The 26,472-nt window shown below is 41.5% G+C and overlaps 1 protein-coding gene across 15 annotated transcripts in view; it reads left to right on the plus strand.

Moving 5' to 3' along the window:
• Window positions 1-26,472, plus strand: part of LOC108704587 (ERC protein 2) — a 497,481-nt gene that overhangs the window by 48,053 nt on the left and 422,956 nt on the right. For 10 of the 15 annotated variants that reach the window (XR_005961048.1, XR_005961047.1, XR_005961049.1 and 7 more), the window contains 2 exons: window positions 21,677-21,751; window positions 26,159-26,200. Coding sequence is in view for 1 of the 15 variants with exons in the window: in XM_041561864.1 (XP_041417798.1) it covers window positions 21,677-21,751; window positions 26,159-26,200 (117 nt within the window). In the remaining 14 variants the exon portion in view is untranslated. The remainder of the gene's footprint in view (window positions 1-21,676; window positions 21,752-26,158; window positions 26,201-26,472) is intronic. The other 5 variants (XR_005961054.1, XR_005961055.1, XR_005961058.1 and 2 more) reach the window with 1 other exon arrangement.

Raw genomic sequence — 26,472 nt, forward strand, 5'->3', positions numbered from 1 at the left:
CTCCCATGTGTATAAATACAAATATACAGAGAAGGAATGTTCTGGGCACACAATAAGCTATACCCTCATACTGTACTGTCTAAGGGAATCAATATGGCACCTCCTCCTCCCATATGTATAAATACAAATATACAGAGAAGGAATGTTCTGGGCACACAATAAGCTATACTCTCATACTGTACTGTCTAAGGGAATCAATATGGCACCTCCTCCTCCCATATGTATAAATACAAATATACAGAGAAGGAATGTTCTGGGCACACAATAAGCTATACCCTCATACTGTACTGTCTAAGGGAATCAATATGGCACCTCCTCCTCCCATATGTATAAATACAAATATACAGAGAAGGAATGTTCTGGGCACACAATACGTTATACCCTCATACTGTACTGTCTAAGGGAATCAATATGGCACCTCCCTCCTCCCATATGTATAAATACAAATATACAGAGAAGGAATGTTCTGGGCACACAATAAGTTATACCCTCATACTGTACTGTCTAAGGGAATCAATATGGCACCTCCCTCCTCCCATATGTATAAATACAAATATACAGAGAAGGAATGTTCTGGGCACACAATAAGCTATACCCTCATACTGTACTGTCTAAGGGAATCAATATGGCACCTCCTCCTCCCATATGTATAAATACAAATATACAGAGAAGGAATGTTCTGGGCACACAATAAGCTATACCCTCATACTGTACTGTCTAAGGGAATCAATATGGCACCTCCTCCTCCCATATGTATAAATACAAATATACAGAGAAGGAATGTTCTGGGCACACAATAAGCTATACTCTCATACTGTACTGTCTAAGGGAATCAATATGGCACCTCCTCCTCCCATATGTATAAATACAAATATACAGAGAAGGAATGTTCTGGGCACACAATAAGCTATACCCTCATACTGTACTGTCTAAGGGAATCAATATGGCACCTCCTCCCATATGTATAAATACAAATATACAGAGAAGGAATGTTCTGGGCACACAATAAGCTATACCCTCATACTGTACTGTCTAAGGGAATCAATATGGCACCTCCTCCTCCCATATGTATAAATACAAATATACAGAGAAGGAATGTTCTGGGCACACAATAAGCTATACCCTCATACTGTACTGTCTAAGGGAATCAATATGGCACCTCCTCCTCCCATATGTATAAATACAAATATACAGAGAAGGAATGTTCTGGGCACACAATAAGCTATACCCTCATACTGTACTGTCTAAGGGAATCAATATGGCACCTCCTCCCATATGTATAAATACAAATATACAGAGAAGGAATGTTCTGGGCACACAATAAGCTATACCCTCATACTGTACTGTCTAAGGGAATCAATATGGCACCTCCTCCTCCCATATGTATAAATACAAATATACAGAGAAGGAATGTTCTGGGCACACAATAAGCTATACCCTCATACTGTACTGTCTAAGGGAATCAATATGGCACCTCCTCCTCCCATATGTATAAATACAAATATACAGAGAAGGAATGTTCTGGGCACACAATAAGCTATACCCTCATACTGTACTGTCTAAGGGAATCAATATGGCACCTCCTCCTCCCATATGTATAAATACAAATATACAGAGAAGGAATGTTCTGGGCACACAATAAGCTATACCCTCATACTGTACTGTCTAAGGGAATCAATATGGCACCTCCTCCTCCCATATGTATAAATACAAATATACAGAGAAGGAATGTTCTGGGCACACAATAAGCTATACCCTCATACTGTACTGTCTAAGGGAATCAATATGGCACCTCCTCCTCCATATGTATAAATACAAATATACAGAGAAGGAATGTTCTGGGCACACAATAAGCTATACCCTCATACTGTACTGTCTAAGGGAATCAATATGGCACCTCCTCCCATATGTATAAATACAAATATACAGAGAAGGAATGTTCTGGGCACACAATAAGCTATACCCTCATACTGTACTGTCTAAGGGAATCAATATGGCTGTTCAGCATAAGTTCTGTTGACATATTTTTCTCCTGTGTGCGTTTCCAATGCGCATTTTTTACCATATAGATGAGCTCAGAGTTGAGATCTGACCCAAATTCCAATTACAGGGCAGCAGGAGGTCCAGTCTGATTCTTCTCCTTAGAATGAAGGTGGAATCAGCCAACTCTTGACTTGGAGCCTTTTAAGCCGTTCGATTTGGCTTTTTTATCAAAAGTATCACTTTCTGAATTAGGAGGCGTTTATAAAGGGCCCATTGTGTTTCCTAAAAATACCTTGACGGTCTGAGATAAACTCCTGGAGAAACCCCAAGATTCCTTTTTTTTGCTGTTTTTGAAGGTGGGATTGTTAAGCCTGTCAGAAGACGAAGGGTTATGATTAATAACAGGATATTAATGAGGAAACAGAGAACAGGTAGAATTGCATCAATTATACATTGCATTAACCCCACACATACCAATAAGATCACTGCAGTATATGGATTCAGACCATTGCATTAACCCCACTCATATGGATTTGGAGCATTGCATTAACCCCTCACATACCAATTGCATCACTGCAGAAAATGGATTCAGAGCATTGCACTAAACCCACACATACCAATAAGATCACTGCAGAAAATGGATTCAGAGCATTGCATTAACCAGACACATACCAATAAGATCGCTGCAGAAAATGAATTCAGAGCATTGCATTAACCCCACACATATGGATTTGGAGCATTGCATTAACCCCACACATACCAATAGGATCACTGCAGAAAATGGATTCAGAGCATTGCATTAACCCCACACATGCCAATAAGATCACTGCAGATTATGTATTCAGAGCATTGCCTAAGGGAATCAATATGGCACCTCCTCCTCCCATATGTATAAATACAAATATACAGAGAAGGAATGTTCTGGGCACACAATAAGCTATACCCTCATACTGTACTGTCTAAGGGAATCAATATGGCACCTCCTCCTCCCATATGTATAAATACAAATATACAGAGAAGGAATGTTCTGGGCACACAATAAGCTATACCCTCATACTGTAGGATTCCTTTAAATGTAAAGAATTCCCTTGTTTTTATCCTATAAATGAAGATGTATATTTCTGTGCAGTTTTACACTATTACAAAGGTGTAATATAAAGAGAGACCACTGAGAGGCGCTGCAGCCCACGCCCTGTCCCTCAGTGTCAGTAATGTTTCTATCACAGCATTTAATAAAATCCCTATTATGAATCACATTTCTTTCCTCGCTGACAAAACAATGGTTTTATTTGTGTTCCTTTTAAGGTCACCAGCCCCAAATAGGGAAAAGGTCTAACAAGCCTTAAGGCTAAAGATTGGAGGCATTTTAGTAATTCCTTTAAATCCTGACAGAGATTAGTTACTTTACAAGTCTCAGTTAATGTTCCGTTAAATAAACTTTTCATAGTTATACTGATGGCAGCTCCCTGGCCCCGGCTCCTTTCTTAGGTTTCATTCTCAGCGGCCGATTCCTGACTCCAGAAATATCCACATCTTCTATCATATGAAATAGAGGAGCCCCAGGCCCCTTGTATAAACCCTACTTATAACACTGCACCAGGCACATAATAGTTATTGGGCAAGTTATATTTTCTTATTTATATAATATTTATATATTTTCTGAATATCAGTTCATCCCTATTAAAGAGGAACTGGCATGTGCATGATCCATATTTTTGTACAAGTATGGGACCTGTTATCCAGAATGCTCGGGACCTTGGGTTTTCCGGATAACGGATCTTTCCGTAATTTGGATCTTCATACCTTAAATCTACTAGAAAATCCTGTAAATATGAAATAAACCCAATAGGCTGGTTTTGCTTCCAATAAGGATTAATTATATCTTAGTTGGGATCAAGTACAAGCGACTGTTTTATTATTACAGGTATGGGACCTGTTATCCAGAATGCTCGAGACCTGGGGTTTTCCAGATAACGAATCTTTCTGTAATTTGGATCTTCATACCTTAAGTCTACTAGAAAATCATATAAACATTAAATAAAGCCAATAGGCTGGTTCTGCTTCCAAAAAGGATTAATTATATCTTAGTTGGGATCAAGTACAAGCGACTGTTTTATTATTAAAGAGAAAAAGCAAATATTTTTTAAAAATCTGGATTTTTTATTTATAATGGAGTCTATGGGAGACAGGCTTTCTGTAATTCGGAGCTTTCCGGATAACGGATCCCATACCGGCAGTTTGTGGGATATTTCAAGGGATAATATGATGCAATATGAAAGCCACTGTTTATAAAAATAAAAAACCCTGAGATGATTAAAAAGGATTGTGTGGGTGGATACCCCATATACAACTATAAACTGTCAGATGGCCTCCATTACAAAGGCACAAAGTCCTGCTCAGAACAAAGTTTGAAACCCAGACCCAACCCAAAACCGGCGACCCAGACCTGAGCTGAACCAACGACATGTGACCTGCAACCTGCATTTCTCCCCCTTGGACCCACTACTTGACCCAACTGCCTTATGTGCAACACAACCCGCTGACCACCATTAAACAGGAAGTGCTGTTGCTGCAAACTGGAAGTGACATCATCATAAAAACGCGTAAAAGGGGTCAAATCTAGACAATATAATATAAGAAAGATATGCAAGAGCCGCAATACCCTCTGAGAAATCTGAAAAGACTGCCTGCCCGGTTTTCCCATTTTTATTCCTCTCCTTTAATTGTTCTTTATTTTGTTTTTGAAAATGATTACAAAATGTCTATTACTTGTAAGCTGAAAGCATAATAACAATTTAAAGTAAAAAATAGATAAATGGGCAGGATCCACCTTGATTGATATGGAGATCAGCCAATTGCTGATTACCATATCATAGACCCTGCCCCGTGATGGCACTTTCCTCTCCCATGACATCATAGTCCGCCCCATGGCATCACTAATCTGGCCCAGTGATGTCAGCAGTAGCAACTCTACCCACAACCCTCAGGGTCCCCTCTTTATTTGCAGGTTACCAGGGGATAACTAACCCACTGCAGGACTGTAGCACAGGGAGCTCTGTCTCTATTACAGGGACCAGAGGACTAGTTGGCATAAAAGCATTTTAATTCATTTGAAAACAAATGTAACTCATATATAATGAAATTTAAATGCTAAAAAGATTGTTAATGACCTAATATGACTTTTGTTTTTTGTTTTTTAGATATTTCTTTCAGCTGTTCCTTTCAGTTGCTATGGATAACCCTTCATAGGGACAGAACTAGCGGGGGTGCTGTGTTTGCAGTAGGGCTGCACCAAATCAAGGATTCTGGCTTTTTCAGCAGGATTCGGCCGAATCCTTCTGCCCGGCGATACGCAGTGGGCGGAATTACCGGGGGAGCAGGGGGTGCGATTGGGCCAGGGCCCGCACCCCCTCAGGGCCCCCCCCGGCAGCTCGCGCACTGGCGTTTTCCGCCCACCCACAGCGGCTGATTTCCGTCCAGATAATCTTGTACGAGGGGGGCAGGGAGGGAAGTTGCGTGACTTTTTGTCACAAAAAAAGGAAGTAAAACATATTTTCCCCTTCCCATCCCTAATTTACATATGCAAATTAGGATTGGGATTTGGTTTGATATTCGGCTGAATCAGAATCCTGCTGAAAAAGCCCAAATGCTTTATCCAGTGCAGCCCTACTGCAAACACAGCACCCCCGCTAGTTCTGTCCCTATGAAGGATTATCCATAGCAACTGAAAGGAACAGCTGAAAGAAATATCTAAAAAGAAAGTCATATTATGTCATTAAGAATCTTTTTAGCATTTATTATTCATTATATATGAGTTATATACACCTGAAAGATGCAGAGTAGGAGGAGTGGAGTCAGACATGGCTTGGGTGGAATGGGGTTCTACATAATTACATAGTTAAGTTTGTTTTATGAAAAGACTAAAGTCCATCAAGTTTAAGCCTAATCTCTACACTCACAGCCAGCAGCGTTCCTAGAGGGGGGCGGGCCCTGGTGCGTGACGCGCAGCCGGGCCCCGCCCCCCTCCGTACGGCGCACTCCCAGGGTGAATTTAGTGGCGTGCGGCGCTGCTGGGCGGCCCTGGCCCACTCGCACCCCCTGCTTACAGCCCAATGCTATGGGGGTGCATCGCTAGTGCAATGAGCACAATGGCACTTTCTGCACTAGCAAAGCTGAATTTCCAGGTTAAAACCCCAGAAATTCGTCTCTTAAAGATACAAGAGTCGTTGTAACTGGCCACTCACTGCCGCCTGAAGGAGCGACCCTGGACTGGAGCCCAAATCTGCCCCCATATTCAAGGTGAGGCCTAACCAGGGATCTAGAAAGAGGCAACATTATGTTTTCAGTAGGGATGCGCCGAATCCACTATTTTGGATTTGTCCGAATCCTTCGCGAGAGATTCAGCTGAATACCTAACCGAATCCTAATTTGCATATGCAAATTAGGGGTGGGAAGGGGAAAACATATTTTACTTCCTTATTTTGTGACAAAAAGTCACGTGATTTCCCTCCCCGCCCCTAATTTGCATATGCAAATTAGGATTTGGTTCGGCCGGGCAAAAGGATTCCGCCAAATCCGAATCCATCTGAAAAAGGCAGAATCCTGGATTCGTTGCATCCCTGATTTTCATCTCTTCAGTTAATTCTTTCTTTTATACAATACAGGATTTTATTTGGTGTAGAGGCTACAGAATGGCTGTGCCTGGAATTCTCGACAAACATTCCCAGTATAAAGCAGCTTCTTACACACAACTGGTTTATAATGGAACCAGGGTGGTGTCTCTGTGCTCTAGAGAAGGGCATCACGATACAGAAGCCATTGGAACAAAACAACTTCCAGACTGGAGAACAGTTTAATTAGACATGACATAATTCAGACATTACTAATTATAATATTAAATGAAGACCAATTGCAGATTGTTTTACTCTTCTTATTAAAAGTTCATTTTAAGATGACAAATCTCAGTTAAACCCAAATGTACAAATGGGGCAGATTCACTAAAGGACAAAGTGGCTGATGATAGTGACATTTCACCAGTGTTGCCACCCACAGCGACATCGCCAATTCCCTAACATGCGCACGCACCAATTCGCTAGCGAAAGAGGTCGTCCCTAGTGTTCGTTCGCACTCTATCGTCAGGCAACTTTTGGCTCTGGTGAAAGGTTGTTACTTTGCAAATTCACTAAAGTGCGGATTATACTGAACGTTAGCTCTTTCGCCAGATTTGATTTTGCCACCTCAGACCAGGCGAAGTGCTGACAATGCATTCGAGTTCCAAAAATGCTGGCGACTTTTCCTTTTTTGAAGCGGAATTGGCTGCAAAAGTCCTGACTTAGATTTTTTTTGGGTAACCGGTTTTCTCCAGACATTTCATAACATAAGGAACATTCATTTTACAGTGGGCTCATGTGTAGGGAATTATATTAACTCTCTTGTCTTTATTAAGGTTCCCTGGACTTGTGTAATAAAAAGTGGTCACTTCAAGCATTTGCACCAACATTTATAATAAAGACGTCCGTACAACTTTAAATTACTCGCCCTATGCAAATTGACCTGAGCGCAAGATCACTAGCGAATTTTCTCTAGGCGCAAATGAACGCTAGCGCATCTTCTCTATGAAATGCTCGCACTGCCGAAGTAACGATAGCGAAAAGTCGCCAACGTTCGCCGTCCAGGATGAAACTCCGCATATTAGTGAATTATACGGTTTCGGGAATCCGCATGTCTGGGATGGGCGTGGCTTGATGGCTACCAGGTCGGGGAGTTGGTGCAGATGGGGAAAGCATTATTAAAATCAATTAAGTGATTGGTTGGGGGTGCAGATGTGGAGATCTTGATACGAGGAGGGATTCCTCATAAAAGTAATTGTGGGTTTAATTTGGCTTCGGGTTGTAGAAACAAAGAACCTGTACGAGGGTTGAGCAAGAAATAACTGAACCCAACACCGGTGGTCATACGCGCTTTCATTTATCTCTTGGGGGAAAATATGACAGTTTCATGGATTTCAATAAATAAAACAAAGTGCAACGATTGTGTAACTATAACAAGTTGTAGGAAGTAAGTAGCAGTGGCTCTTAGTGGGTAACTGAATGATGTTCCTAATGTTTGGGCAGGTATGAGACTAAAGCAGTGACACGACTCCCGACAGTTTGGAAACAAAAAGAGGGACAAAAAAGTTGGCATGCGTAACGCGGCAAATTCTTATTGACCACGCTCATTTTTGTGGCCACACCCCCTAATTACCACGTTCATTTTACACAATTTGGCAGGTTATGAAAGTCTGAACATATTTCTGTGGTTTTTTTTCAGTTATTACAGTTTTGCTAATGAAGGTGAATTGAGTCTAACTTTTCCCAAGGGACCTGTTATCTCATATTGTTACAATTACTTTTTTGCTTATCTGAAATTGTTACAAAAGTTTCCAAATGCACCTGGTGGCTGTTCTGGGCTCTCTGCCAAAAGCCAATGAAGTTAGAAACTTTGTTTCTTTTTCTGGATGTTCAGTGCAGAGAAAAACGGGACTTTCCAGTACAAACGAGGGACTGCGGGTTGAGCTGTCAAAAGAGGGACTGTCCGTCTAAAAACGGGACAATTGGGAGGCATGGAGTGAGTTCCACGAGAACTTTCATATGGCAGTTTACACATTTAGGGGCAGAGACGCTGTCACTCAAGCAGTGGGTGGCGCTAGAACTTTCAAATGGCGACTTACGAGAGAGGGGCAGCGGGGACTCTCTGATGGAAACTTAGGGGGAGGGGCAGAAACCCTGTTACTCAAGGAGTGGGTGGGGCTAGAACTCTCTAATGGCGGATTAAGGCTAGAAATGGGCCAATCGGGGGCAGAAGGGGAGTGGCTGTTATACCGCCGCTATATAGATGGCGGTAAAAATTTTTAAATTCAATTTGTCGTTCTAACATTTCGCTGTTCAGTAAACTGGCCGTTAATGTGTACGTTATTTCTAGCAAATGCGATAACTGGCGAACACATATTCGCAAATTTATATTTACCGCAGGTTAGTAAACTGGTGAAAACATATTTGGTGATAAATTTTATGCACATATTTTTACCGCACTTAAGTAAACGGACTCCTATGGGAGATGGCCTTTCCGTAATTCTGAGCTTTTCGGATAACAGATCCCATACCCGTATTAGTCTCTATAACAACATTGATCCATCAGCCATTGAACGAGTCCGCGTTCAGCTTCTGACATCACAAGAGATTGATAACATATTTACAATGACGATCGTCGTCGCAGTCCAGTTTGCCGCTGTGTTTCCGTTGCCCGTTATCTGCGCAATGTGTCCCAACTCCGTGGGGCAAATTCACTAAGATTCGTAGTTGCGCCAAACTTAGCCACACTTTGCCAGGCGTAGTTTTGCCAGCGCTCCGCAAATTCACTAAAATCCGAAGTTGCGCTTAGGGGTAGCGTAAGGTTGAGAAGTTGCGCTAGCGTTGATTCGCTATGTAAAGCGAAGTTACGCTAGCGATGGTTAATTTGCATACGGCGCCAAATTCAAATTTCAATGGAGGAATACGTAGAATCACTACAAATGCCTGGAAAACCTTCAAAACATCAAATAAAATTTTTTTTTTTGCCCTACACATGTGCCCACTGTATAGTTAAGGTGCCATGAGTTATGAAATGTAGGGGGGAAGGAGGGGAGCCCCAAAAAATGTTTCGATCTTTTTCAGCCTATCACCCATAATATAGAAAGAACGCAAGCGTTTTTTGGGACTTAGAAAAAATTTGAACTTTTTTTGAAGCAATCCCTATCTACTCTATTGCGCTTCGCCTGGTCTGAGGTGGCGAAGGAAGTCTAGCGTAACTGTAGCGTTCAGTACACTGCACGCGTTAGTGAATTTGCGTAGTTACATCCATTGCACAAATTCGACAGGCGTAAGGGTGCGAAGTAACACTAGCGAAGTTACGCCAGCCTTCGTTAGTGAATTTGTGAAGTAACGAAAATACCCAACGCTGGCGAATTGACTCTAGCGTTAGGCGCTTCGGCGCTTAGTGAATTTGCCCCCGTGTGTTTTTATCAGTAATGGCACCAAGGGTTTTTATTAGGGATGCAGCAAATCCAGGATTCGGCCTTTTTCAGCAGGATTCGGATTCGGCTGAATCCTTCTGCCCAGCCAAACCGAATCCAAATCCTAATTTGCATATGCAAATTAGGGCGGGGAGGGAAATCACATTACTTTTTGTCACAAAACAAGGATAGAAATTTTTTTTCCCCTTCCCACCCATTATATATGCAATTTAGGATTCGGTTTGGTATTCGGCCGAATCTTTCTCAAAGGATTGGGAGGGGGGGTGCAGCCGAATTAAAAAAATAGTGGATTTGGTGCATCCCTAGTTTTTATCCCCTTCATTTTGTGGCAATTAACGAGCTTCTCGTTTGAGCGTTTTCAGCCCCAGGTCCTCTGTGTTTCTACTTAATTGTCAGGAAATAGAGTCATAATAACGACCCCAACAACATGTGCTGCAGGATTTAAATAAATACCAACTAATGGCTTATTTTTGTAATATTTCACTTACTGGTCGGGGGGTAATGGATTTTCTACTGACAGTCATTTTTCCAAATGAATTGGCAGCCAGGTGTTTTCAGTAAAGGCACAGTAATTAATAAGAAAGAGAAACTCCCTAGAATTTAAAAAGTAATATTGGGCGGTTGGTCAAGTCTTTTGGAAAAGTTTTGGTTGTTCTTGGAATGTCAAACCAGCCAATAGCATTGTGTGTTGGGCTACTGGGCAGATCTAGTGATTGAGCAGCCATGGAAGGACTTTATTCTGGTGTTCTTGTTCTAGATCTGGTTTTAACCGTATGTAGGGGACATAATGATGTGTCCAAACCTTGGAATATGGGAACATCAACTGGAATAAGGGTTGAGGGATATTGTGTTCTGTTCTATGGAATTTTATATCTTGGCTATTATACATCCACCAAGAGCTAATGACTCCCACAAGGTGCCATAATGCAGTGTCCGACTGGGATATTTGGGGCCCTCCAGAAAACCTTAGATCAGGGGACCACTTTCCAAACTATTATTCTAACTCTCCTCACTCAACCCCTTTAGTTTCCTAGTATTTAATATCTACTTGCTATAATCTTCCATTATTAAGCATGTTTCCCCTATAAAGGAATAGGGAATGACCATGAAAGTGGTAAAACCGATGTGTCGCTTCAGTCTCCCAAAAGTCGCCTTAATAGGAAAGACAGGAGATTAGTCATCCGCAGAAGCACAGATTTATCAATGTCAATTAATAACCTGGTGTGCCATTGCCCTAAATGTTTTGGATTTTTTTAACCCAGGCCAGGCTTAATTACTGGCTTTACTTTCAGTTGTCGTCTACTAGACCAGGGTCTTGGGCTGACTGAATTCACCTTTCCTTGTGATCTCTTCACCTCGACATTTGTTCTTTGGGAAGATCCCATAAAACTATGGCAGCATAGGTATTCCCTGTACTAAGCACAATTCAGCAGGAACAGCCCCTAAATTTGCTCATAGTCTGTACAGAGAGATCCCATAAAACTATGGTACATAGGTATTCCCTGTACTAAGCACAATTCAGCAGGAACAGTCCCTAAGTTTGCTCATAGTCTGTACAGAGAGATCCCATAAAACTATGGCAGCATAGGTATTCCCCTGTACTAAGCACAATTCAGCAGGAACAGTCCCCTAAGTTTGCTCATAGTCTGTACAGAGAGATCCCATAAAACTATGGCAGCATAGGTATTCCTCTGTACTAAGCACAATTCAGCAGGAACAGTCCCTAAGTTTGCTCATAGTCTGTACAGAGAGATCCCATAAAACTATGGCAGCATAGGTATTCCCTGTACTAAGCACAATTCAGCAGGAACAGTCCCTAAGTTTGCTCATAGTCTGTACAGAGAGATCCCATAAAACTATGGCAGCATAGGTATTCCCTGTACTAAGCACAATTCAGCAGGAACAGCCCCTAAATTTGCTCATAGTCTGTACAGAGAGATCCCATAAAACTATGGTACATAGGTATTCCCTGTACTAAGCACAATTCAGCAGGAACAGTCCCTAAGTTTGCTCATAGTCTGTACAGAGAGATCCCATAAAACTATGGCAGCATAGGTATTCCCTGTACTAAGCACAATTCAGCAGGAACAGCCCCTAAATTTGCTCATAGTCTGTACAGAGAGATCCCATAAAACTATGGTACATAGGTATTCCCTGTACTAAGCACAATTCAGCAGGAACAGTCCCTAAGTTTGCTCATAGTCTGTACAGAGAGATCCCATAAAACTATGGCAGCATAGGTATTCCCCTGTACTAAGCACAATTCAGCAGGAACAGTCCCCTAAGTTTGCTCATAGTCTGTACAGAGAGATCCCATAAAACTATGGCAGCATAGGTATTCCTCTGTACTAAGCACAATTCAGCAGGAACAGTCCCTAAGTTTGCTCATAGTCTGTACAGAGAGATCCCATAAAACTATGGCACATAGGTATTCCCTGTACTAAGCACAATTCAGCAGGAACAGTCCCTAAGTTTGCTCATAGTCTGTACAGAGAGATCCCATAAAACTATGGTACATAGGTATTCCCTGTACTAAGCACAATTCAGCAGGAACAACCCCTAAGTTTGCTCATAGTCTGTACAGAGAGATCCCATAAAACTATGACAGTTTAGGTATTCCCTGTACTAAGAATAATTCTGCAGGTTGTATTTAGCACATTACAGTCTCTTAAGCCCCCTAAACTGAATGGCATTGGTTTTAGCCTTCAAGCTAAAGTGATTGGAGAAGGGTTGGAGGAGATGGAAAGTAAATATATAACCAAGAAGTCCTTTCACAACAGTAACCCGAAATACCCCCGAGATGTGTTGAGCTTATCTCATGTCGATTTGCGACACTTGGATATTTCAGATCCTTTTGATGTTTTTTCCTGTGGGCGTTTATTAAAATAATAATATTTCTGGGACGCACAGTCCTCTTTTTTTTAAAAAATTTCTTTCCCTTTCCATCGAGATATAAACCATAACATTGAAAGCCACAATCGTTCCTTTTTGCCGGCGCTGGGAAGCAGTGCGGCTCTTAACGGCAGATTCTGAACAGTCTGGTTTGTTTCCCCCGGCTCATTACTTTGCTGTCGGGTGATAGACCCCATCGAGCAGTCAGACGGGCCCGTGGCAAACAAATCAATGGTAAGGCTTCCGTCTATATTCCTTGCCAGGGACCACTGATAAATGAGACCCTGTGCGTCTCTTCAGAGTTCAGCGTCAGAGATATAACACTGTTCTATAATTCTCTTCTCTTCTTCGTCCCACACCCCTTGTTCAGCTGACACTTAGCAAAATCAGTTACGTGACAAATTTATAGAAAGCCTATCACTCATTATCTGTGTTTCTTTTTCAGACACGTATTTCTAAATGCCACAATTTCCTTATTCTGACATGAAAGGGTTAATTTATTTAATGCTTATGTAGCGCTATAATAAATTGCTTCACTTAACTTAATACCCGGGATCTTAATCCCTCTGACTCTCCTCGTCGGAGCCTTGAGCTCAGTGTCGGACTGGGCAGACGGGACACCGGGAAAAACCTGGTGGGCCCCGCAGGCCCAGGTCCGTACCAAGATCTGCCTCCTAATGGCGCGAACCCCTTTTTCGGAGGTCACAGCAAAAAAAATGTTGTGCGGTCTGTGCGATCGCATGCGTACAACCAGGCGTCGCTCGCATGCGTACAAACGCGGCAGTAGCCCCGATGGGCCCCAGGCCCCCCAGTCTGGCCCTCCTTGAGCTGCTCAACTATGTAATCTATCACTCCTAGGGGCAAATTCACTAAGATTCGTAGTTGCGCCAGGCGTAACTTCGCCGCACTTCACCACACTTCGCCAGGCGTAGTTTCGCTAGCGCTCCGCAAATTCACTAAAATCCGAAGTTGCGCTCAGGGGTAGCGTAAGGTTGCGAAGTTGTGCTAGCGTTGATTCACTAAGCGAAGCGAAGTTACGCTAGCGATGGTTAATTTGCATATGGCGCCAAATTCAAATTTCAATGGAGGAATACGTACAATCACTACAAATGTCTGGGAAACCTTCAAAACATCAAATAAAATGTTTATTTTGCCCTACACATGTGCCCACTGTATAGTTAAGGTGCCATGAGTCAGGAAATGTAGGGGGGAAGGAGGGGAGCCCCAAATAATTTTTCGATCTTTTTCAGCCTATCACCCATAATATAGAAAAAACGCCAGCGTTTTTTGGGACTTAGAAAAAATTTTTAATTTTTTTGAAGCAATCCCTATCTACTCTATTGCGCTTCGCCTGGTCTGAGGTGGTGAAGGAAGTCTAGCGTAAAAGGTAGCGTTCAGTACACTGCGCGCGTTAGTGAATTTGCGTAGTTACATCCGTTGCGCAAATTCACCAGGCGTAAGGGTGCGAAGTAACACTAGCGAATTTACGCCAGCATTCGTTAGTGAATTTGCGAAGTAACGAAAATTCACGATAGCGTTAGGCGCTTCGGCGCATAGTGAATTTGCCCCCTAGAGTGACTTATAAAAGAGTATAACTAGCCACTTTACTAAGGGCAAATCTTGGGTTCCACTACCCCTTCCCTTTCTAATAAACAGGGGAAGGGCTCAAATTAAATGGACCCTGAGCACATTGTCACAACCCCTTTTATACTATCACACAGCGCCATCTACTGGTCACTGTAGGAACAAAGGAGCAGAATCAAATATAGACCCCTGATTAGGACCCATGTAGCTGTCTAAGGGGCAAATTCACTAAGACTCGTAGTTGCGCCAGGCGCAACTTCGCCGCGCTTCGCCAGGCGTAGTTTCGCCAGTGCTCCGCAAATTCACTAAAATCCGAAGTTGCGCACAGGGGTAGCGTAAGGTTGCGAAGTTGCGCTAGCGTTGATTCGCTAAGTGAAGCAAAGTTACGCTAGCGAAGGTTAATTTGCATACGGCGCCAAATTCAAATTTCAATGGAGGAATACGTATCAGCACTACAAATGCCTAGAAAACCTTCAAAACATCAAATAAAATGTTTATTTTGCCCTACACATGTGCCCACTGTCTAGTTAAGTTGCCATGAGTCAGGAAATGTAGGGGGGAAGGAGGGGAGCCCTAAAAAAATGTTCGATCTTTTTCAGCCTATCACCCATAATAAAGAAAAAACGCCAGCGTTTTTTGGGACTTAGAAAAAATGTTGACTTTTTTTGAAGCAATCCCTATCTACTCTATTGCGCTTCGCCAGGTCTGAGGTGGCGAAGGAAGTCTATCGTAAAAGGTAGCGTTCAGTACACTGCACGCGTTAGTGAATTTGCGTAGTTACGTCCGTATCGAAAATTCGCCAGGCGTAAGGGTGCGAAGTAACACTAGCGAAACTACGCCAGCGTTCGTTAGTGAATTTGCGAAGTAACGAAAATGCCCAACGCTAGCGAATTGACGCTAGCGTTCGGCGCTTCGGCGCTTAGTGAATTTGCCCCTAAAACTGAGGATTTGCCTGCCAGTATTAGCTAGGGGTGAATATTTTACACATACCTTCACTTACAGCTGCTTCAAGCTGTGTTTTAGTGACTCAAATATAACCCGTTATCCAGAAAGCTCTAAATTACGGAAAGGCCATCTCCCATAGACTCCATTTCATCCCAATAATTTTAAACATGTTTTCAGTTTTCTGTGTAATAATAAAACAGTCGCTTGTACTTGATCCCAACTAAGATATAATTAATCCTTATTGGAAGCAAAACCAGCCTATTGGGTTTATTTCATGTTTACATGATTTTCCTAATAGACTTAAGGTATGAAGATGCAAATTACGGAAAGATCTGTTATTCAGAAAAATCCCTGGTCCTAAGCATTCTGGATAACAGGTCCCATACCTTTATAATTGGTAGGATAGAGCCAATAGCACTAGTGAATAAGGAATCACAACCCACCCCTCCTCCAGCCCAGTGGCACTTTCAAGTTCAGCACATGACTGTAACACCTTTTGTTCAGCTCAACAGCACTCTATCAGAGTCAGTGTCAGTGATCTAAGGGTTAATGTTTAAAGGAACAGTAACACCAAAAAATGAAAGTCTCTTAAAGGATTGGCAATATAAAATACTGTTGTTATATCTACTGTGTATCCTGCCCCCATGGCTACACAGCAGCTTGTTTATATAAACTATAGTAGTACTTATCTGTTATCTACTGTGTATCCTGTGCTTGAATGGCTGCCCCCATGGCTACACATCAGCTTGTTTATAAAAACTATAGTAGTACTTATCTGTTATCTACTGTGTATCCTGTGCTTGAATGGCTGCCCCCATGGCTACACAGCAGCTTGTTTATATAAACTATAGTAGTACTTATCTGTTATCTACTGTGTATCCTGTGCTTGAATGGCTGCCCCCATGGCTACACAGCAGCTTGTTTATATAAACTATAGTAGTACTTATCTGTTATCTACTGTGTATCCTGTGCTTGAATGGCTGCCCCCATGGTTACACAGCAGCTTGTTTATATAAACTATAGCAGTACTTATCTGTTATCTACTGTGTATCCTGTGCTTGAATGGCTGCCCCCATGGCTACACAGCAGCTTGTTTATATAAACTATAGTAGTACTTATCTGTTATCTACTGTGTATCCTGTGCTTGAATGGCTGCCCCCATGGCTACACAGCAGCTTGTTTATATAAACTATAGCAGTACTTATCTGTTATCTACTGTGTATCCTGTGCTTGAATGGCTGCCCCCATGGTTACACAGCAGCTTGTTTATATAAACTATAGTAGTACTTATCTGTTATCTACTGTGTATCCTGTGCTTGAATGGCTGCCCCCATGGCTACACATCAGCTTGTTTATATAAACTTTACATGGAGTTGTGTTTCTGAATCAATCACACAATTTTTACCAGTGCAGAGCAACAGTACATAATATCGTAGTTTCTTTAAAAAACTTAAGTTTTTTGGTGTTAATGTTCCTTTAATCACTGATGGTTGCAAACGCTAATTTTCTGTTTGGGGTTAGGTTTCCTTTAACACTCATTCCCATCTACCGACGCACCATAACAGAGGTTAATAAGAAAAGAAATAGAGCAATAAGAATTGAATAATAGAGATATATAGAGAGGAGGAATGTTAGGGCACAGTTATCTATGTTGCTATACTCTGCTTATGGTAAAGTAATGAATGTGCCGGATTCTGTCTCTCATTTGGTGGAGAATAAATATGCAGTGTTCCTGGTAACCTTTACCCTCTGTACCACCTGCTGTGTAATGTAAGATTTTATGGGCCAGTTCCTCCTATTAATAATGCAGCAGCTTTAGTCCACACCTAATGTTATGTTTGTGGAGCGAAGAAAATACCTGTTGAAATATAAAATGATCTGCACCATCCACTGGTATTAAAGATAAATACTCTCATAATGATCATTTCACTTGTATGTTTTATCACATTGTAACCAGGTAACTTCATCTTCATTAATGTAACTTCATTTCCAGACAATATATGGTCAAAAGTATTGGGACCCCTGTCTACCAAACATCTCATTCCCAACCCAATGGTATTTATAGTATATGAAGTTGCCCCTCCTCTTGATGCTATAACTCAGTGGCGTAACTAGTTGTTACTGGGCCCCATAGCAAATTCAATTTAGGGCCCCAAAATATTTATAAGTTGGCCTATTTTATCAAGATATATTAAAATTGCTAATTAATTAGGGTCTTACTGGGCCCCCTACACTCCTGGGCCCCCCCTGCAACCGCAGGGTCTGCTTCCTCTATAGTTACGCCTCTGCTATAACTACCCCGGTGCTTCTGGGAAGGTTCCCAATAGATGTTGGAACATTGTTGCTGGGAGTTGCTTCCATTCAGCCACAAGAGTGAAGTTGTGCACTGATGTTGGGGGTCAGGCTCATATTTGGGGTTCCAGTTCATCCTACAGGGGTTCAGTTGGGTTGCCCCTCGTTGCTGCTATAAATGTCCCTACTCTTCTGGGAAGGTTCCCACTAGATGTTGGAACATTGTTGCTGGGAGTTGCTTCCATTCAGCAACAAGAGTGAGGTTGGGAACTGATGTTGGGGATCAGGCTCACAGTCGGGGTTCCAATTCATCCCACAGGGGCTCAGTTGGGTTGCCCCCTTACCATTACTGCTATAACTGCCCTGGTGCTTCTGGGAAGGTTCCCACTAGATGTTGGAACATTGTTGCTGGGAGTTGCTTCCATTCAGCCACAAGAGTGAGGTTGGACACTGATGTTGGGGATCAGGCTCAAAGTTGGGGTTCCAGTTCATCCCACAGGGGTTCAGTTGGGTTTCCCCCCGTTGCTGCTATAACTGCCCCATCTCTTCTAGGAAGGTTCTCACTAGATGTTGGAACATTGTTGTTGGGAGTTGCTTCCATTCAGCCACAAGAGTGAGGTTGGGCACTGATGTTGGGGATCAGGCTCACAGTCGGGGTTCCAATTCATCCCACAGGGGTTCAGTTGGGTTGTCCCCTTACAATTACTGCTATAACTGCCCTGGTGCTTCTGGGAAGGTTCCCACTAGATGTTGGAACATTGTTGTTGGGAGTTGCTTCCATTCAGCCACAAGAGTGAGGTTGGGCACTGATGTTGGGGATCAGGCTCACAGTCGGGGTTCCAATTCATCCCACAGGGGTTCAGTTGGGTTGTCCCCTTACAATTACTGCTATAACTGCCCTGGTGCTTCTGGGAAGGTTCCCACTAGATGTTGGAACATTGTTGTTGGGAGTTGCTTCCATTCAGCCACAAGAGTGAGGTTTGGAACTGATGTTGGGGATCAGCCTCACAGTCGGGGTTCCAATTCATCCCACAGGGGTTCAGTTGGGTTGTCCCCTTACAATTACTGCTATAACTGCCCTGGTGCTTCTGGGAAGGTTCCCACTAGATGTTGGAACATTGTTGTTGGGAGTTGCCTCCATTCAGCCACAAGAGTGAGGTTGGGCACTGATGTTGGGGATCAGGCTCACAGTCGGGGTTCCAGTTCATCCCACAGGGGTTCAGTTGGGTTGAGGGCTCTGTGTGGTCAGGTTCTTCCCATCTCAGCAAACCCATGGGGACATTATTGTGCTGGAAGGCCTCACCTGGAGTATGGGGGCAGTTTTGGACTCCAGTCCTTAAGAGGGATATAAATGAGCTGGAGAGAGTGCAGAGACTAAGTGCAACTAAACTGGTTAGAGGGAGGGAAGACTTAAATTATGAGGGGAGACTGACAAGGTTGGGGTTGTTTTCTCTGGGGGAAAAAAGGCGCTTGTGAGGGGACATGATTAGACTTTACAAGTACATTAGAGGACATTATAGACAAATAGCAGGGGACCTTTTTACCCATAAAGAGAATCACGTACCAGAGGCCTCCCCTTCAGACTAGAGGAAAAGAAGTTTCATTTAAAGGAACAGAGTAGGGGGTTCATCACAGTGAGGACAGTGAGGTTGGGGAATGCACTGCCGGGTGATGATTCAGTTAATGACTATAAGAGGGACTTGGATGATTTTTTGGACAGACATAATACAAAGGCTATTGTGATACTAAACTCTATAGTTAGTATAGGTATGGGTATATAGATTTTAATTAAAAGTAGGGAGGGGTGTATGTATGGGGCTGGGTTTTCATTTGGAGGGGTTGAACTTGATGGACTTTGTCTTTTTTCAACCAGATTTAACTATGTAACTATGTAACTATGTAACTATGTAACTATGTAACTATGTAACTATGTAACTACTGTATGTAACTATGTAACTATGTAACTATGAAACAGGGAAGGACTCCCCAAACTGTTCCACCAAGTAGGAAGCAGAAAATTGTCAGAAATGTCATGTGTAGCTATCACTGTAAGCTGGGGCAATAACCATGGAAACAGCCGAAACCCATTATCCTCCCCAACCAAACTTTACTGTCGGCATTATGCATTCAGGCAGGGTGGGTTGCCCCATCCAATTCTTCCAGCCCCCTTGGTGGAGCAGCCCTGCAATTTGGGAATATGTTTCATAGATTACAATGAGAGATGATCTGGGCATTTACATTGAAATTCACAACCACTGACTGTGTTTCCAAGAGTGGAAGTGAAGAATGAAGAAAGAAAATAGTAAAGGGCAAAGGGCCGATCCTTGGGGAGAAATTAAAGACACTTTCCAAGGAGTCAAGAGGGTCACTGTGTTATTTATTTTTGTAAAGTTAACAGGGGATTTAATAAAAGGAAATTATTGGCTTAGCAACGAAAACTAACGTTACCCCGACTCACAATAGGCAGCTTCATAACTTCTCTTATGCTTCTGATGAGCCTTCTTGTCTGGAGATGGATAGAGGATTGGCTCAGCTCGTTCTTCATACAGATTATTGTACAAACTAGTTGGGCAGCATTTCACAAGGAAAGAACCTCTGTCTCGCTAGAGACTTGGTAGTAACCTTGGTTCTTATTGATATAAAACAGCTTAGAGCTTCAGGTTCTGGAAAATGTTTAGTTGTTGATAGTAGATGGTGGTTTTATCCGGGGTAGATGTTGCTGCTCTTGATGGCCTTGACCTCTATGGCCATTCTAGTACTTTAATTAATTTTAGATGCTTTGGTGGGTAAATAGGGATTACACTCTTGCACTGCTGTTATCCTAGAGACAATTCTGGCAACCCCTCGGTGACTTCTAATATCCTTATCATTTACAGTAGGGGGTACATTATCCCTTATAATACATGAGTGATACTCAGAGTTCCCTGTATAACTCAGCCTGCAGCCTTGTGCCTTTATATGGTCACAGAACAACCCCTCAGTGACTTCTAATATCCTTATCATTTACAGTAGGGGGTACATTATCCCTTATAATACATGAGTGATACTCAGAGTTCCCTGTATAACTCAGCCTGCAGCCTTGTGTCTTTATATGGTCACAGAACAACCCCTCAGTGACTTCTAATATCCTTATTATTTACAGTAGGGGGTACATTATCCCTTATAATACATGAGTGATACTCAGAGTTCCCTGTATAACTCAGCCTGCAGCCTTGTGACTTTATATGGTCACAGAACAACCCCTCAGTGACTTCTAATATCCTTATCATTTACAGTAGGGGGTACATTATCCCTAATAATACATGAGTGATACTCAGTTCCCTGTATAACTCAGCCTGCAGCCTTGTACCTTTATATGGTCACAAAACAAACCCCTCAGTGACTTCTAATATCCTTATCATTTACAGTAGGGGGTGCATTATCCCTTATAATACATGAGTGATACTTTTGCATTTATACGGTCATTTTTATATTCTACATAAAAGGGTACAATATTCCCTACAGTACTTAGGTGACTCTAAAATACCTATAGCGTTATTTTGCCCATGCGTTTCTGAAATCCATCATTGTTAAACTGTCTCTTTCAACCCATCGTGCTTCACCAGCTAATTAACGGGCTCACATTTCATTTTCTAGTAGGCAAAGAAAGAGTGCATTATTAGCGCTAGACGATTGAATGCTACCTTGGCAATAGTGAACATTAATAATTGACTAAGCTTTCAGAATTAATTCATGCGGCAGCAGCCCTGGCTGAAACACAAGACAGTTACTGCAGTGGAGCGAAGATAAAAGAGATCCACCTGTAGCTGTTAGGAAACATCACAGGAATTGCTCTTCCTTCACTCTAGAGTCATTTCTCTATTGCCATAGGCAAAGTCTTAAAATTAAAACATGAGTCGCCAAGCTTATTTCTACCGTGTTCCTCCGCAGGAGCTGCACAGGCGCAACCAACTCCATCCCGAGTCGGCCAAAACAAAGGCTCTTCAGACCGTCATAGAGATGAAGGTAGGTCTCTCGCTATTGTATATACTCTTTTTATGTACATTACGTTGACCTTTTCTCTTATTTATGTATGATGGTGATGATATGCATATACATGTATGACTTAGATAATTGGACATTTATTCCCAGCATGCTCTGTAAGCTTGAGGCTGGTGAGTGATTATAATATTTGTAGTTTAGAGAAGCAGAGAATGAGCCCATTGTCAGTGTTGGAGGCAGTAACTTCTAGAACTAACATTGTAATGTAACTTTCTCTGCGGTTAATGAACTGTTCCTTTCTTTGTACTAATTGAGGAGTAATTAATGGCACCTTCCATACAGGGAAACTCAATGCTGAACTGTAACTCAAATGGTTTGCAGTCCCATTTAAAGCAGGTGCCCCAAGGAGTTAATGATCCTTTCATTCATATCAGTAACATACGAAAACCTTCCATAGTTCCCATTAGGCCAGGGTACTGTTTGTGACACAAGAGACCAGGCCCCCCTCTACATTCTTCCTGAGCTAATCAGAAGTGCCTCCGTTTTTTATTTTCCCTTGTGAATATTTGCATCGTCACACCACAGACTAGTTTCTCTTTCCCCATGTGGCACTTTACTTTCTATTGCTTGTGCCTCATTACTTCCCTTTTGGCCCCTTCTCTTTCTCTTTTTCCCCCTTATGCCTCTATACTTCACTCTTTCATTCAAGATTTAGTCATTTCATTATTTTGCTTCCTTGTGTCTTTTTACTTTGTCTAACCTATTCCTCTTTCTACTTTCTCTGTACCTGTGGTACCTTACACCCCTGTATTCTGAGCTTTGGTGCCTCTTTACTTTCTCTTATTCCGTCCACTTGTAGATGTTAGAAAAAAACAATTCTTCTATTGGTTATAAAGAAAGAAGGCTTCTAGTGATTAGAAGGAAAACATGCTTCTAGAGGTTAGAAGGAAAGAAGGGTTCTAGAGGTTAGAAGGAAAGAAGGGTTCTAGAGGTTAGAAGGAAAGAATGCTTCTAGAAGTTAGAAGGAAAGAAGGCTTCTAGTGTTTAGAAGGAAAGAAGGCTTCTAGAGGTTAGAAGGAAAAATGGCTTCTAGAGGTTAGAATAAAAGAAGGGTTCTAGAGTTTAGAAGGAAAGAAGGGTTCTAGAGGTTAGAAGGAAAGAATGCTTCTAGAAGTTAGAAGGAAAGAAGGCTTCTAGTGTTTAGAAGGAAAGAAGGCTTCTAGAGGTTAGAAGGAAAGGAGCCTTTTAGAGGTTAGAAGAAGAGAATGCTTCTAGAAGTTAGAAGGAAAGAAGTCTTCTCGTGTTTAGAAGGAAAGAAGGCTTCTAGAGGTTACAAGGAAAGGAGCCTTTTAGAGGTTATAAGGAAAGAAGGCTTCTAGTGGTTAGAAGAAAAGAAGATGTCAAGTGGTAAGAAGGAAAGAATGCTTTTACTAGTCAGAAGGAAAGAATGCTTCTAGTGGTTAGACGGAAAGAATGCTATTAGTGGTTAGAAGGAAAGAAGGCTTCTAGAGGTTAGAAGGAGAGACGGCTTCTAGAGGTTAGAAGAAGAGATGGCTTCTAGAGGTTAGAAGAAGAGATGGCTTCTAGAGGTTAGAAGGAAAGATGTCTTCTAGAGGTTAGAAGGAAAGAAGGCTTATAGAGGTTAGAAGGAGAGAAGGCTTCTAGAAGTTAGAGGAAAGAAGGCTTTTAGAGGTTAGAAGGAGAGAATGCTTCCAGAGTTTAGAAGGAAAGATGGCTTCTAGAGGTTAGAAGGAAAGAGGAGTTCTAGAGATTAGAAGAAAGCAGGTTCCAGAGTTTGCAATGAAAAACGATTCTAGAGGTTGGAAAGAAAGAAGGTTAAAATGAAAGAAGGCCCAAGAGGTTAGAATGAAACATGTCTATTTATTATATTATTAAGTATTATAAGTGGAAATCCCCTCCACCCCCAAATTCTGACAACATGATTTCCAGCAGCGATGGTGGTTTGATGATATATTTTCAGTGAGGGAATCAATACAGGTTAGTCTGTTACTCCTCTGCTTGACTGTATTCCTAGAGGAACTGCTTGAAGACCGATGGCTGATGGCTTGGGATAACACCAACTACAGTTGTGTCTGAAAGCCTGTGAACCCTTTAAAAGTTTCTTTATTTTAATATAAAGGCTCCTAAAACATCATCTGATTTTCAAGTCCTAGAAGTAGATGAAGAAAACCTAGTTAAACAAATGAAACAAAAACTATTTTATTTGGTCATGTATTTATTGAAATAAATTATCCAATAAAATATCTGCGTGTAGCAAAAGTAATTTGAAGGTGAAATCTGGGATAAGAATTTTGGTATGACAATCAGGTGTGAGTGATTTATATTTTATTTAAAAGCAAAGCCTGATCACACATACAACACATTTGTGAATGTAAATCATGGCTTGAACAAAGGAGGTGTCTGAGGATCTCAGAAAAAGAGTTGTTGATGCCCATAAAGCTGGAGAAGGTCACAAGACTATCTCTAAAGAGTTTAGACTCCATCATTCAATAGTCAGACAGATTGTATACAAATGGAGGAAATTCAAGACCATTGTTACCCCAGCCAGAAGTGGTCGACCATCATATATAACTCCAGCTGCAAGGTGTCTGATAGTCAGAGAGGTTACAAAGGAACACAGGGTCAATTTTAAGCAACTGAACACCTGTCTCCCATTGGCGAATGTTCATCAGGAGAACGCTGGGCAGCAATGGTGTGTATGGCAGGGTATCAAGGAGAAAGACACTGCTCTACCCAAAAATATTGCTGAGCGTCTATAGTTTTCTACAGATCATGTGGACAAACCAGAAGGATACTGGAAGATGATTGATACTGGAAGATTGTTTTGTGGATGGATGAAGCCAAAATATAATTTTTTTGCTTAAATGAGGAGTGTTACATTTGGAGAAAGAAAGAAAAACACCTCATTCCAGAATAAGAACCTTATCCCATCTGTAAAACATGGTGGTGGGAGTGTTCTGGTTTGGGTTTTGCTGCATCTGGGCGGCTTGATGGAACAATGAATTCTGAACCATACCAGAGAATTCTAAAGGAAAATGTCAAGATATCTGTCCATGAACTGAATCTTAAGAGACACTGGGTCCTGCAGCAAGACAACCATCCTAAACACAACTTTTTCTATCAAAGAATGCTTAAAGAACAATAAAGTGAATATCCAAATCCTGAACTTAATCCGATTGAAATGCTGTAGAAAGATCTGAAAGTAGTGACTCTCGTGAGGAAACCCACCAACATCCCAGAGCTGAAGCTGTTCTACTGTATTTGGAGGAACGGGCTCCATCAAGACGATGAGCAGGATTGACCAACTGTCACCGGCCAAAATGTATATTTGCAGTTATTGCTGCACAATGGGGTCCCACCAAATAATGACAACTCCATTAATTACTTTTGCCACCCGCAGAAATGTTATTGGATCATTTTCTTCAATCCAAGACCACATTTAATTATTGTTGTTTCATTTGTTTCACTAGGTTTTCTTCATCTACGTTTAGGACTCTACGTTTAGATGATGTTTCAGGTCACATTCATATAAAAATATTGAGCATTTTAAAGGGTTCACAAACTTCCACGTACAACTGTACATTATGAATTTAAAGGGGAACTCCATCCAAAAACAGTTTTTTTGTATGACAACAGAAAATGTAATGCTAGGCAGCTTCCCTATGTTCATTCATTCATCATTATGGGGCTTATTTATCAAAATCTGAAATTCTGAGTATTTAAATAAAAAAGTCAGACCAAAGTAGAATCCATGATTGGACCTTATTTATTATTAAAAAAAGCACGTTTTAATCGGATCGGGGACAAATTCTATAAAAGCGAAAAAACCCGAATTGTGCTATTTTTTTTTCCTGAATCGCATAATGTTTTTGGGATTTTTCCTGAAAAGCCCAATTTTTTCATATTTTTGTCGGAAATAGTCGGATTTTCAGGCTAATTACAGCACAGACCACAGAAACTTCCAAATAGGACAGGAACCTCTCCCATTGGCTTATATACAACCTCGGCAGGTCTGAGATGCCTGATTTTGACTTTTTGCAGCATCAGACTTTAATAAATCCTGAAAAATTCAAGGTTTTTTTTTCCACTAAAAAATTGGATTTTATAGTAAAAAAACTAAAATTTTTCAAGTTTTCAAACTTCTGAAATAACCTCCTAAAACTGGGTTTACATTTATTTGGAACTCTATTTGCTGTCTGTCGGTTTCGATTCCCTTCAATAGTAAAACACATTGTTTCAAGAGAATGAGAGAACAGAAAGGGACAAACGCTGGTTTCAGTAACAATTTCATTTAGATTGAACTTTAAACCCACTTTTTAGGTGGAGTTCCCCATTAAATAAATGACTGTAAACTGTAAAAACAACTACTAACTAAAGGCACTAAATCTGGTTTTACCTTACTTCTTATAGCGATCACCATCTTTGTGTTTTGATCCAGATTTTATTTGGCAGGTAAGTAGAACAGCTTGAGCGTTGCGTTTTCTTCTTTGCTTGTGTGTTTGGGAGTGCCATGTACTAATGACTCCACTTTCTCCACTTTCTCTGACCCATGGAAATACTATTGTTAGTCAAAAGGCAGAAGGGTCACTAACCTGTTCTAAACCCCTGTATAGGAAATGCACTAGCGACGCATCAATTCCAGAGATTTGGGATTTAGCCAAATACTGAATTCCCTGCAGAAGATTCGGCTAAAGGCCAAAACATAACTTTCGCACCTTCAAATT

Source organism: Xenopus laevis, chromosome 4S (assembly GCF_017654675.1).
Source record: "Xenopus laevis strain J_2021 chromosome 4S, Xenopus_laevis_v10.1, whole genome shotgun sequence".
NCBI lineage: Eukaryota > Metazoa > Chordata > Amphibia > Anura > Pipidae > Xenopus > Xenopus laevis.